The sequence below is a fragment of the Anser brachyrhynchus genome (genome assembly GCF_964034855.1).
Source record: "Anser brachyrhynchus genome assembly, chromosome: 5".
NCBI lineage: Eukaryota > Metazoa > Chordata > Aves > Anseriformes > Anatidae > Anser > Anser brachyrhynchus.
Genome location: NC_137699.1, coordinates 9,321,981 through 9,336,909, shown reverse-complemented (window position 1 = coordinate 9,336,909; position 14,929 = coordinate 9,321,981). Strand labels below are relative to the sequence as shown.

General features: G+C 46.7%; 1 protein-coding gene across 3 annotated transcripts in view; it reads right to left on the bottom strand.

Annotated features, from left to right (window-relative positions):
* LGR4 (leucine rich repeat containing G protein-coupled receptor 4) overlaps positions 1-14,929 on the bottom strand; it is a 75,535-nt gene that overhangs the window by 45,868 nt on the left and 14,738 nt on the right. The window contains exon 1 of one of the 3 annotated variants that reach the window (XM_080593091.1): positions 7,285-13,547. The exons of the other annotated variants lie outside the window; for them this stretch is intronic. Within the exon in view, the coding sequence (XP_080449217.1) occupies positions 7,285-7,415 (131 nt within the window). The 5' untranslated portion in view covers positions 7,416-13,547. Of the gene's footprint in view, positions 1-7,284; positions 13,548-14,929 lie in introns of those variants that run through there. 3 annotated transcript variants of the gene reach the window in all.

The window sequence follows — 14,929 nt, the reverse complement described above, 5'->3', positions numbered from 1 at the left end:
TACAGCAATTGACAAAGTCAACTGATGCCAGTGAATTTATGTTGAAATCGGTAAATAACTGGCACCCATCTGGTATGCTGCCCCCTGTTCTCCCTCTGGAGCAGCACTGAGCCCTAGCTGCCGCTGGCACTAACATTACCCTGCTACATGAAATCTGGATGCAGTTATTTCCTTAAACTAGCTGTTCATTACATAGACCAAATCTTCATTTACACATACACCAATGTAAGCCAAGAGACTTACTCCTCAGCAGCTGGTAAACTGATGTAAACCAATATCAATGGAGATCAAAATAAGGTTCAGCACACTGAAAACAAGTCCAGTTGTGAGAGATGACCAAAATAAAACTCACTGCAGCACAATAGAGGCGCCTTCACTCCGCTCCAGGAGGAGCTGAATCAGAGATGATTTATTTCTGAGTTCTGCCGTCTGCCTGTTTTAAAAGGCGCTTTGTATCTCACCAGCAGCTTGGGTACCGCAAGATGCTGCAGTTGCTGCGGGGGGACATTTTTCTTCTTGTGCAGAAAAGCAAATAAAAGTATCAGATGCATGAATCGTCAGCTGTCTGCTCCACAGGAGACTGCAACATTCATTCTCTCTGCCCCCCTGCCCCGACACACACGTACATTTTTCAAATTGTCACCAACACACGCGTTTCTCACAACCAGGCTAGTCCTTTCCCTTCCAGACGACCACACAAGCCTTTCCACTATCCATTTGGAAGCATTTATGAGTAGGGCAAGAGCCTGAGAAGAGAGTAGACCCCCTAAGTGAATCATAAGAAATAGTAAGGTGTGCATGGAAACCACAACTCTCTTTCTTCCTGTAAAGCTTCTCAGAAGCCCGTACAGCTGGTATAAAATCCTTATTGTCGTATACCGTATGAAATGGTGGCGGTGAAAACAGGGCAGCAGGTCACATCCTCAGAAAGCACTTCCCAAACAAATACATATCACCTCGTCAAGGATTTTGCGTGCAACCGCATTTGTTGCTCTTCAGGACAGACATACGTTATCCCGCCCATCTGAAAGCAATAGCCTTGAAGTTTCTAGAGCCAGAAATGCCTGATGCTCAGAAACTTCACATGAAATTGTCCACAGAGTCAGTGGAAATCATGTACACATCTCGCATGGCTGACATCCAAACTCGACGTAATTTCAGCTTTCTCTGGGATCTGAAATTAGCAAAGAATGTTTTGCCTGTAGCTCTGAGCGTTAGCATCTATAATTTTAATATGGGGAGTAGACTCTTTGGATGTAAGCACTAATCAGAACACCTTAAAAGTGAAGATTTGAGAAGCATCTGAAATAGACACCCTCTATTTTCTTTCTGTACCTGGGGAGAGCGTGTCCTGATGCTTTGCCACAAAGCTGGAAGAGCAGCAAGCAGGGTCAGGCACGGCACACTTCAGCAGGAGCATGCCAAAGCATCCCTTCTGGGACTCACATCTGCATGTGACAGCAAGGCAACACTTAAAGAATGTGGCCACCGTTACGAAAAAAACCTTGCCCTACCTTTTCCTGGTACGCTCAAGTTCAGACTAAATATCTGAAAGGCTTAAATGACTTGTTCTCAGCGAGCCAAGCGCCCCGTCCCGCAGGCACGGCGCGGGGCAGAGCTGTGCCTTTCAGCAGTTAGCCATTAACTCGGCTTATCTGCGCCGGGGAGCTGCAGCGCACCGCGGCTCCCTCACCGCCTCAAAGCCAGACAGGCTGGGGCGTGAGCAGGCAAGGAGCTGGCACCGAAACCGCGGGGATGAGCAGCCCAAGGTGGCAACCGCTTCAGCGAGAGTAAGCCGCATCGAGGGGATAAGGTGAATCACGGCCCTATCGCCGCCGTGAGTTTCGCCACTTGAGGCGGAGGAGCCGTGGCAGCGGCACGGAGGCAGCGCGGTGCCTGCTCCGGCAGCAGTGCTGCTGCCCGGGCCGGACGCCCACAGGGTCGCCGAGGCTCACGCGCCCGGACCGAGGAGCCGCAGCAGTGGCCGCCCACCCCAGTAACACACAGGTTTCATCCTTCTTCCAGGAACGCACCAAGGAAGAAAGCAAACAAACTAACGAGTCAAACAGGTAGCTCGCAGAAACTGCTGGAAATGTTATCTCGCTCTCCCGGGTACGGCAGTCTAACTTTTCCTGGCCAAAGGTGAAAGCAAGCCAAGCAGCAGCACCCCAGCGGCTACTCGCTGTCCTCGGCCTGCAGCCCACTCCAGCAGGCCCCCCCGGCTTGTTCTGGTCGCTGCTCCATCGGTCGCTGGGCGAACTCGCCCAGGCCCCGAGACGAGCAGGGACACCACACCTGAGCGTGGCGGTTAGCTGGAAGCGCTCGCATCCCACCCGATCCCCCAACAGCTCCCGTTCCTCTCAGGACCCAGCGCTCCCGGCTTGCTGCAGCCTGCCAGCCCCACAGCAGCCCTCACACATCCCGTGCCTCTCCTGAGTCCCTTAACCCCCCCACCCCCCCATCTGGCCACCGCTGCTGCACCAAACTCCGCACCACTTCTTGTGTCTTGAACGGCACCTAACTAACTCTCTCGCATTAAAAATAAAAACACTGCATTTATCTATCTTCGAGCGTGGCTTAAGTCAAGGCTTTCATCGGTGAGATCACGCGAAGAAGAATTAGATAAAAATGCACACCCAGCATTTTCACAGTCTCAGGCAGGGCACAGAGAGCCTTCTCTCTTACTTTAAATTACTGCCTGTACCGAGAAATAGCCCGACCCTTGTGAGACGACTTGTCCTAAATGTCCTCCTTGCTGACAGCTACAGGGGGATTCTGTCTAGGCAGGACGGCTGAGTGAAGGTGACCGAACAGAGGAGGGGGAACAACAAATAATTCCTGCATGGCAAGAAAAGCTGTAACAACGAGGGAACACAACATGGGAAAGCACCGGCTTCCAGCAGAGTACTACAGAAAGGACACACAGAAGTGATCAAAAAATTGGCCCAAGACAGAGGCAGAGAATGAAAGCTGAAGAGCCACAGTAATTAATGGGCAGAGAAAAAGAAAACAACGCCAGTCTGTCTGAACTGAGGGCCATCTACCTGCAACAACTTTTCTTTATTTCTTTTTTTTTTTCTGGCTAAATGTACCATTCTTCACTGCATCTTCCCAGTTGAAAGGTGTTCCTACGTTAGACAGAGCAACCTTCCTCCCCCCCAGCCCTGGTGTGCAGGTATGTCTCCTCAAACTCCCAGGAGATGCTGGTGCTGGTTCCTACCCTGCACCGTAGGCTCGGCTATCACCCCTTGAGCCTGCACACACTCCTTCCCACCACGCTTGTGCGCTGCATCTGAGCACATGCTGATGGCCTGAAACATTCTGCTTGGTTAGAAAAAAAAAAAGGCCTTAAGCCTGAAAAGACGTGCAAGAGCTAGCTACAGAAAATCTCGGTCAAAGCCAGTCAAGACGGGTTGCTTAAAAAATAAAGTTAAAATACTCCTGCGCTCCCCCTACACTTCATTAACAGCCAACTTTTTGTCCCTCCACCTCACCTCTATCTTTTGTGAAGCTAAGAAGGGACAGGAGAGGGGGAAGCAGAGAGAGAGGAGTGTTTGTTGAAGGAAAGAAGATCATGTTTCAACAAGGCACCTTTAAAATCCTATAAAATACTCCCTCTGAGCAAGCTTAACCTGTTTGCTGATAGATAATAGCATGTAATACTGTAGGCTCCATTCAGTCTTTTCCAAGGTCTGGGCCCTCTGCCACTGAACAATTTAATTATAACACTTACAAAATGATTTAGGCAGAGTTATCTATATTTGAATAAAGCCCTCCCACCTACTTGTACAAAAACAATTAGGTAAAAGGTCTTCGTCTTATGTAAAATTCCCCAGGTAGTAACCCTGACCCAGTTTAGTAGTACTAGGCAAAGCCGGAGCTGTTAATATTTCTTAAAAGCCCATTAAATAAACCAGATTATTGAAAATGTAAGTCAACATGATGCTGGGAAACACTCGACAACAAGGAGCTGTCCGTTATGACTGGGACCACTAATACCTGGGTAATGGTCCGGTTACGTTAACTTAGGTGAAGATCACCAACACAAAGCAACAATTTTTTTCTGTACCCTCTCCTCCCTCCTATTTTTTTGGCAATCAGACACAGAATTGTTCATATACTGGTATACTAAGAAAAATACATAGCTGTACAGCAGCGGTCATTGCTTTGAATAGAGTCCAGGCTAAACCCACATTAGCTAACAGAACTGCTAAAAATGGCACTGCCTTTCTGAGGCCGTAAGTCAGTGCAAGTCCGGAGGATACTTCAGGTTTTGTTACTGCTAGTCATTTACATCCTACACAGAACGGCAATTAAATAATAGCAAATGCAAAAATAATACAAAGAAAAATCCACTCCTTCCTACTAACGGTTTCACAGGAGCTCTGTGCACACTTCATACTGGGTTCCTTCCTCTCCACTGCTGTGCCAGCATCGGTGCTTGTTCAACCCACAGTGAACGGGCTTCAGAAAGCTGCACGGAGAGGCACAGGAGCTGGAGCGGAGGGTGAGCAGGGAGGGAGATTGGCAGGAACTTGACCTTCGGCTGCTTCTAAGCTGCACTGCGGTGCTACGGTCCTGAAGAAGCACATGCAGCGTTGAATGCCTTGCAGGAACATGCTCACAGGATGAAAACCAATGTCATTTTCAACCACATCACATACCAGCAGACAGTCTCAGGGGAGACCGAGAGCTCAACTCCATCCCCATTTCAGAACTGTTTTCCCCCTTAGCCAGCTCCTTCAGGATGAAAACAAAAACTCTCAAGGAACAGAGCAAATGAGCTTGCATTAACACTGTCCCGCGTCTTAGTCGTATTTGGTATGTAATGAAAGTGCAGAAAACCTCAAGAATCAGCAAGGAAATTCTGATTAAATTCATTCAATTAAAAAGAAAAAAGTAGGGGTTTTTGTTTGTTTGTTTTACTGCATCTTCCTGATAACAAGAAGCAAACAATTATCTCCCAGAAGCATTACTTCACAACTACTACTTTGAACAGTAATTGCCTGGACTGTGAATCCAATTAATGCAGCTACAACTCAAGGGTACATTACATGCAGACATGCCAAGCCCATCAGCTAAAAATCACAAACATGAGGAAAATAATTATCAGGCAAAGGAAAGATGATGCTTACAGAGAAGCCTACGCTTGAAAAGTGAGCTTGCAACAGTGCCTGAATTTCAAAAATGGTAAAGTAATAGGCTGACTAATTAATTTCTTACCTTTTACATACTACGTACTTTCACTACTGCAAGGTTTGGCTACCTCAACCTATGCTATTAGTTAACATTTATAAAGTAATAGCACACTGATGCCCCAATACGTTTGACTGGCATTGCATTTACAATTTAAGTTCTCCGTGTTCTGACAAGGTCTGCACAAGCATCAGCAGGAGGCAAGGGCACCCTTGGGTGCTCCAGCGTTAGCTGTCCCATATCCCCAAGTCCTCACCGCCATGCCCCAGCACATTTTTCTCCTTGCAGACTTCATTTACTGTTCCTTTTCACACTGACAAGTTTATTAATGGTAAAATGAAGCAGAAGATTTGAAATCATTTTTGCATTATTACAGCTGTTTCTGCTTGTGATTCCATCCCTCCTCATTAATTTTAAATACGGTCCCACTGCCTCTGAAATGATCAGAGACCTCCAGCACTTGAAAAGTGCAGAAACCTTTCTTTATGCACAGCCCATTTTGCATTCACAATAAGCACATCAGTCATGTCACTTATGCGTATGTTTCCTTTTCCACTTCTTCTAAGATACTGTTCTTGTAAGAAAGGAAATATCCAAATACTCAAAGCCTTAGTCAACTTCTGCTGCAATTGGCTCAACAAGCCACAGGTATTAACGCACTGCTGCCCTCCCACCCAGCAAATGCCCTGGCCGTCTCCCAAGTACGCACACTATCTCCCTAATGAGCACAACGCCTTATCACCATTGTTTGTACTGCAACAAGAAGCTAAGAGCGCCGGCTCAACGTGTGTGACTGGCACTGGACAAATACTCAGCTGGAGACACTCCTCGCCTGGAAGGGTTTGCTGCCTAAGTGGACAGGACAAACAGCACGGGACGGAAGCCAGGAAGCCAGGAGCACCGGGGCGAAGCAACTTGCCAAAGCCAGGAGGAGCCTGGATGCCCCTCCAGCTCCCACGACGCCCTTCTCATCCACTGCGCCCAGCTACTGCCTACAATGGCCTTTTCAAAACACCTGCAGAAGTAAACATATCCAAATCATAAAACAAAAAGAGAGCAGACATAGAGACTAAATTCCTTTCCTTCTACTTCTTTTTGAAGCAAGGAACCAGGATGGGAGGGTGCTCTGATAGTTTCTCGGTTTCTCATTTGCTAGATGTGTAGGTTCCGTCCATTTCGTAGAGATGGAAATTAATGACACGTTCAGCTATTTGGGCAGGGTTTCCATCCACTTCTCTGTGGATCTAACTGGAACATTTGTGTGACACTCACTTGTGGATGAAGCACTTAACATGTTTTTTCAGGGAGCAATCACCCTTCAAAACAGCCACAAATCCTGGCTACCAGAGGCGCCTTAGACATTGAGAAGTTTTAATAATCTGGGTACACAGAGCTCTTTTCAGTGAAAATACCAAAAACGCATACACATTCTGTTGATGCCAGTGAGCCTTGAGCATTTTGCTGAAGCAGGACCTACAACATTTTCACTGACAGCCACAGAAAGGCTAAAAAATGCCAGACAGGTCTGTTCCTGCAACAGAAGCAACGTCCCTCTCTTCCCCCACCATATTTGTAAGTTATTTCTCCTTCCTTCTCCTTCCCATGTCACATCAACCTGTTTTTTTCCTCCAACATGATGTCTTAGCTTTCTTTCAGACACAGTAACTAGCTCTAATGTACCCTATTCATGTGCCAATCAAGCCATCATCAAGATCCTGGAGAGAACAATACTTGTATGCAAAGACCTATTTTGGACTGGTATTTGAGTCACTGCAGGCCAGCCATTAAGCAATCACACGTACGGTTAATGGTCTCTGTTGACACATGGTGGGGAATTAACCACGAAAAAAATTCCACTGCATTATTAGGAAAGGGATGGTGGCCTGGAATAGAAATATAGCACGAGTTCCTGCGTCCCTCCTTTCATTTAAGAAGAGCCGCACGTTTGGTGCAGATTACGGGCTGGTGGGTACGAGCATTTCCCTCACATAAGCGGCGGTTATTTACAGCAGGGAGTAAAATGATGCGTTCCTCAGGTGTCTGTAACCATTTACGCTCTGACTTGGGGACTGAGCAGGGAGGCTTCACCTGTGCAGGGCGAGCAGCCCGCGACGCTCCTCGTACACCCACCGGGATCCGTCACGAAGCAGGAACAAGTGGTCCGTGCCGACTGTGGAGAAGTCCGTGGATGGATGGAAGAGAGCGGGACCTGGGGTCATGCGTGTTGTGTCCCAGGTCAGTGTGGGATCTGGCACGTCCTGCTGCCACCCCACTCCTAGCAGAGGGGCTCTCAGCACGGTTTTACCCCAGCTACTCTCTGACTTCACGGTTTTTAAAAACTCTGTATGAAAAGTACCACTGCTACCCAGGGCTCCGAGACCACCCGCGGTTCAGAATGCCAGGCAGATAATCCCCTCACGCTGAGGGTCGTGCTGTGCCGGGCAGCACAGGGATTTCGGGAGAACCATGCAGCATCTAGTGCCTGTGAGGACCGACATCTTCCCAAGCACAGCCGCCAAGCGCCTTCACCAGGCAGGCTCCCTGCATCCTGCCACTACCCAGGCTGTTCGCGAGGGGGGTCAAATCTAAGCCATGTAATTGTTTGATGCCTGCTGTGCATCTTCTGTGCTTTATCCACTTCGCTTCCTTCTGGCTAGGGTCCTGCCTCCAGCCACCACGGCTCAGTCTAAGCACGGAGCTGAGAGAAGTTGTAAACCTGACGACGGAATTTTGGGGTACAAACATTCAAAATGCTATTCTCGTGCTACCGATATTTTCATATTTTACTAAGGTATCTCCTAGATATGAGGAACTACGAGGAATATTTTAATGCCTTCATCTCAGTTAACAATAACGCCATCAAACTGGCTGGATTAACAACTTTCCACACATGAGGGGCTGGCACCTGGGATCCCCTTAGCCCAGACACGTGTCCAAACCATTCACAACAACCAGCTTTTGCTGGCAAGACTTGAGATTATTTGTAAAAGCCCATAAAGCCAACTGTAAGGCATTGTTAATCCATAGGTCTCCACACACAAACGCGACACCAGTCTTGTCACAAGGGGAAAGAGAACAGCAACAGGTTACAGGCTTAAGGCTTCAATACACATTCCACCAAAAGAAAACATGACACATAGCAGCTACATCTCCAGTGAAATGAACACCAATTTCCCTAAAGGATTGTGACAGAAAGATACTTGTCATGTTTTAAATAAATTAAGTTTAACACTATGTTTGCAACCACCTTCAAACAGGACAGTACAGGCAGTAGGGACAATTGTCCTTGCCATCTCTCAGTCACATCATACCATCAGCCAGCAAGGTGACCACACGACAACTCTAGAACTTGGTATTTTCATCAATGAGTTACGTTAGTCCCAGGTTAGAGACAGATTGGAGTTTTAACTCAAAGCACATATTGCTAACCCAGACACTTCATATGTGAAAAAGTCAATGTTTGGCACACTATTGTTGAGTAAATTCGTAAGTATTTTGTCTTTACCAAAAGCTTCTGTGAACAACCAGTGCTGAAATATTAAGAACATCTCCAAAATATGCATCTAACCGGCTTAGTAAAGTCTTTTTTTTTTCCCCCTTCCCACCTCCACTCTCAGGTCCCTATTTCACAGCCATAAACACGTCCAGTGCGTGTTTCATTCCATCTTACAGTTCCAAGGGCAATTCCATAAAATTTAAACCGCCCAACAGGAGCATACGGAGCCACGTTCACCCTTTGGACTCCAAGGACACGACGTCTCGCTCCACCTAGCAACAGTGCACTTACTTACTGCAACAAACACTTCCAGCTGAACGCTCCTCTGAGAGCATGGCAGCCTCCCGAGCTAAAGGCAGGCATCCATGGAGGTTCAGCGCCTTGCCCCCATCCGGACTCACTCCGTGGGGCTGGGCAGGTTGCTTCCCCTCTCCAAGCCCCTGCTACCCTACTCAAAGAAGAAAAATCTTTTCCGCATCTCAGAAGCAGGGGGCGGATAAAACTACTGATGTTTTTGAGCTGTCCAGACAGAGCCCGGCACTTAAATCTGTTTACGCCAATAGAAAAGCAGTACTATTGTTATACGCTTATATTCCTATAAAAGTCTTCTGTTGCATTTTCGCTTGGTATTTTTGTTCTGTTAAAAAAAAAAAAGAGAGAGAGAACACGAACAGCTACAAATCCAATTTCATAAAAAAGCCAACTTGAGTAACTCTGAGTATTTTGAATTTTATTCATTTTCTTCTGGTTTATTTTGGTCTGCTAGTCTGTCCCACCCAATGTTTAGAAAGCAACCTGAGCCTCAAAAGTCTGGGTAAGCCCTACATTTTTAGAAGACTAAAGTAAAAAAGCAAAACAAAGTTAGTGTATGAACATGGTCACTGATAGGATTAAGCAAGAACACAAAATATAAACATTCCAATCAGGCCAAACCTGTACATAACTGTGCCAACATTTACCATTTTTTCACTTGCATATAACACATAACTTGGATGTAACTAAAAATTATTTCTGGCAAAAAAAGCCTTTTCTGCACTACAGCACTATAATTATCTATATACTGTGGGAAAACGAAAAGCACACAGTACCGCTTTCTAGTGTCAAAATAGATTTCATGGCAGCACCTGGAATTGCCTTTATAGCACTAAATGTGCTTTTACATAGCAATTTGCAAGGCATCTTAAACTAGCTGATGAAGCATGAGCTAGCCAGTTTTGATAAGATGTAAAACTTAGGTTTGGGTAATTCTTAGTCATCAGTTACCACACTTTAACAGACAAGTTAATTTTCAGTTTAAGGAAAAAGCTTCCTATCCCTTTTGAGCTATACTGGTTTCAGCCACATTCCTCTTTTGCATTTGAGATGTATTGCCTAGTCCCTAATACACATGAAAATGCAGGCTGAACATCCACTCTTACCTTCCAATGAACCTTAGATACTAATCAAAATGAAAGCTGCGCAAAGCGCCTGCCAGGACACTCTTAGGAACGAGTTACAGGTTCAGCTTCTACTTCGTCATTACTTTAGTAACCAAGGGTCGTCAAACAAGTATTTCAATTCAGCTTTATTTTTTCTTGTATAATGAAAGTGTCAAGAATTATCTCGTTCCTATCAGACTAAACACAGAACTCACATTTCAAGAAATAAAACCTCAGGTATGCTTTGCCTTCTTTCGAAAAGCATAACTCCTCGGTGGTGAAAGCTGCGTAGCTTTTAAACTACTTTTTTTTCCTCCCCCAAACTCCATTTGAATATGACATGCACCAAAGTCCAGGACCTACAGGGACAGCAGTACTCGTGTCCGTGTACTTTGTATACATAATGGTGGGTTCCCTCCCATAAAGCCTGCAATAAAAAACTAGCTGGCATTACAAACACTTGGAAAAAACAGCAAGTCATTAGTGCTTTCCAAATTTGGCCACAAACTGTTCTTCCTTTCCAAATGACGGGCAGACTAGTTCTACTTCTCCTGCGAGTAAGGCCTGGACTTCAAGAGCACAGCCTGGGGGCGGTCAGCACCAGCATTTGCCCCCCAGCAGGCGGCCCACACCTGGGGACCTTCAGCCCCCACCTGGGGACCTCCGTTTGCTGGCACCTCAGGCTGAGAAAGAAGCTGCTTCACAGGACCCGTGCTGCTCCCTCGCCCCCTTGGAAGGGTTAGCCAGGCCTCCAGGCTGGTCACCCTCGTTCCTGCCAGCGCATCTGTGCGTTCAGCCATTGCTGCCAAGGCTGCACAAACGACTTCAGGGCACTGCTCACATACACATCTTGTGTGTTTTCAGGAACTTGGCAGAGTCCGGGCTCTGCGCTGCCGCCAGCCAGCAGATGACAAATGGCCGGCGAGCTGCATCCTCAGACAGGCCGGAGGCCTGAGGGGAGGCTGCCTGCGCCCTGCCAAGGGGACACGGCTGATTGCCATCGGCCTGTGCTGGCCATCAGGCAGTCACAGCTACAGGTAAACAGTCAGCCGGTGACAAGGTCTGTAACAGAAAGTAACCAGCCAGGCTGAAGAGAAAAAGCAACTGAAAGCACAAAACCTCTGCTTTACGCACCCCAGGATGAACCACCAGTCACCTCATACAACTGCCACCTCCCACAGCCAGAGGACAACAGGCAGACTCCTCTCACCACCAGCAGAAAGCCACAGAAGATCACCACGGGCTTTTTTTTTTTTTTTTTTTTTTTTTTCATACTGTTATTCTAAGCCATAAGGCAGATTTGGGTGGCTATGCAGAGAGGCCACAAGCAACCTACTATAATCACCAACAGGTCTTCTGAGCAGCTAATGTGCTGAGACGGTGTTCAGCACAATAAACTAAGATAGATAAACTCCGAAGGCAACAAGGGTCCTTTATCAAAATTTGTCCCCAAGACTTTTCCAGAACCAACACAGTTAGCGAACCTGATTTGTTCTCAACCGAGCCTTTTGCACACATGTAAACTACGACCATAGGTTTAAACAGAGAGATCTGGGGGAAAGGAGTACGCTTTTTATAAAAACAAGGGCTGGAGGAAAAGATATGATAATATTTTGGATCAGCTGATTAGAGATGTAGGAGCAGGGGTGGCAAGTTCCTGGCACGCAGATACTTTCTGAGGTCCCTAGTTGCATACACCGAGTTATTCTGCAGCCCTAGGACTTCCTGCTAACCTGCAAGTGTCCTTCTGCAGCTTCTGAGCTAGCAGCTATAGGAGGGTTAATGCACACTGCATAGCAATTAAAAAAGAAAAAAAAAAGGAAAAGAAAAAAACTACAATTAAAAAAAAAAAAAGCAGCACAAAAAATCCCACTCCCTCACACACAGAGAAAAAGCTGAGTACACTGTTAGCAGAGGGAATCCACCCATTTACACAATCCCACTCCAAGCCAGCATATTCACAGTAGTTTTCAATAAACATCTACACAAGTCACTGGAGGGGAAAAAAAAATCTGTTTTCTTTCATACAATTCCACAAAACTAACTGTCATCACAACCATCCTTGTGGCAGAAAAGTCCATATTTGCCTGCAGTTAAATCCGTCTGCAGCTGCCCTGTGGAAAAGACAGCCAATAATTGGCTTCTTTCACCTCTGTTAACCACGAACAAAAGTGTCATTCAGCTTCCAAATGGACAGAAGGCACCAATGGATGGGCAGCTAGCTGAGCCAATGGGCTGGAATAACAATAACCCTGTAGCATTTTCTTTTCCCTTTTGTTTAGTCTTTCAAAGCCCTTAATTAAGACCCTCACAAAGCACCCCTACAGGCTCCTTTCAATGAGGCATTACACGCCTGTTTTCTTGTATTTAAGGAAGAAAAGTAACAGGGATTTCTGAAACACATTAAGCAGTATACACAATTTCCACGTATTCACAACCGAAATACTGTTACATTTCAGCTTTTAAATATTATCGGCAATAAAAAGAAGTCCAAGTTTACTGCGTCCCCTCTTGGCTCTATGTTCCTTGCTATTTTAAGGGGGAAAAAAAAAAAATCCAGCCGGTCATCAACGTGACATAGCTACAGCAGCTCGCCCACATCCACCACAAGGCAGCAGCTCCCAGAAGGCAGGCAACCGGCGGGGATGCGGCTGAAGCACCCCTGGGCCCGGGCAGATGGGGAAGCTGCTGCGATATGGATGCCGACTTGCTGGGACCGCAACGCCAAGCACTGGCATTGCCCAAACACCAGCGCTTGTCCACACTCGGGTACACCCTGCTGGTCTTGGTGGCCTCGCAGCCGATTCAGCGCGGGCTTGTATATAATACAGATGAAGGTCATCTGTATTCCGTTAGTTACAACCGAACCGCTGGAGTATCAGCGTCTCTATGTGAAACAGCACGTCACAGCCGCTTTGCAGCAATGTAGGCAGTCTCTGCTAAACAGCCCCTTTAACTCTTTACAGCTACAGAAACTTACTGTGTGAGACCAAACAGCAGCTCTTTTCCTAAAGGACTTCTCCCCCAAACAGCAAACATAAAAGCTTTAAGAAAACCCCTATAAAATATCCTCCTCGTGGGTGTAGGCTGCGCAGGACATCCAGCCCTTTTCCACCCAAACCAGCCCATTTCCACCCAAAACCAGCCCGAGTGACAAGCTAACGTGGGAGCGTGCTTGGCAGGTCAGCGAGTGGCGAGGCGATGAGGGGAAGGGACAGCAGGCGCAGAAGGTAGACCCAACAGCTAACAAAGCTCGTCCTGCGAGCTGCTCAGGCCGTAGGTGGCATCTAAATCAGCCTTAGATGGCTGATTTAAGGCCCAACAAATAACAGACAACTATCACCTGTTCCCCACAGCATTCTTGCTTCCTTCTACTCCAAGAAAATATGACATAGCTCTACTAAAAGATAAGAAAGAAAAAAAAGAGAGATTCCTCATCACAGTCTACAACTTCCTTGCGAGGGGGAGTGGAGAGGCAGGTGACCTATTCTCCGTTATCACCAGTGATAGGACCCCCGGGAATGGTGACAAGTTGAGGCAGGGGAAGTTTAGGCTAGACATCAGGAAGAGGTTCTTCACCGAGAGGGTGGTTGCACACTGGAACAGGCTCCCCAGTGAAGCAGTCACTGCACCAAGCCTGTCTGAATTTAAGAAGCGTTTGGACTGTGCACTTAGTCACACGGTCTGAACTTTTGGGCAGACCCATGCGGTGCCAGGAGTTGGACTCGATGATCCTTATGGGTTCCTTCCAACTCGGGATATTCTATGCTTCTATGATTCTAATATATGCATGATTTGGTTTAATGCCTAACTCTAAGCATACATTTTTAGGAAGCCTGCCCACAAACCTTTATCACAACTTGTTATAGCACTGGCCTTGACAGAATTTCAACATCGGTCAAGCAGGAGTTTGCTCTCACGTTGTTATTGGCAATTCCAGTCATTATTTACCAGAGGAGTTCAAGAGCAGCAGCAAACAGAAAGAACAGCAATTTAAATTCCAACAATGCACATCAAGTGTCATCCCGAGTGCATCCAATGCATCAGCTACAAAAAATATCTCAACGAGAGCCTCTGATATAACACATTTCAAAACCAACTTCCAAACCACCCCAAGTAATCCCCTACATATTATACAGCATACCGAGGCACACAGATTCTCACTGGAAGTAACACATGCCACTGCAATACAGTGTAAAAAAGACAACCAAGACTTACCCCCCGCTCCCTCTTGCCTGGCCCCCCCAAAAAGCCCCAGACTCGGAGCTTTATTCTACAGGTAGAGCACAAAGGGGAAGACCTGCCTCTTGCTAGTGCATGGCTTAGCATCCAACACAGATAGATCTCACTACCTACACACAGCTACGGCCTGAAAAGAACGAATAGAATAAATAAAAAGGCACACTTTGCCAGTGGAATTGTGGCAGCAGTAGCACAGATTGGCAGAGGACTGTCCCTTTGCTCACAGTGGCAAAGCTGCCCTCGTATCAGGACAGGATCCCTCCGTCCCTGCTCGGTGCCCCGCCGCCCAAGCAGAACGAGCTGTATCAGCATGGGCAGGGTTTGCTGCTACAGCTGTCCGCACATCGGGGGAAACTGCCAGCAAGACTTGGTTGGTCAGGAATCGCAGCCCAAGCTGAATAGCTGTGCTAAACAAATTCAGTAGTAGAGCTCTGCACTTCTGGATTCTCCCCTAATATCAATAAAAGATAATAACGCTTACTGCTGCTGACACAAGAATCTAAAGAAGTAAGAGCTGTTAGTGTATTTTCTATTTCTTTAAAAGAAAATCATAAAAGCAAATGAAATCTTCCTCAGA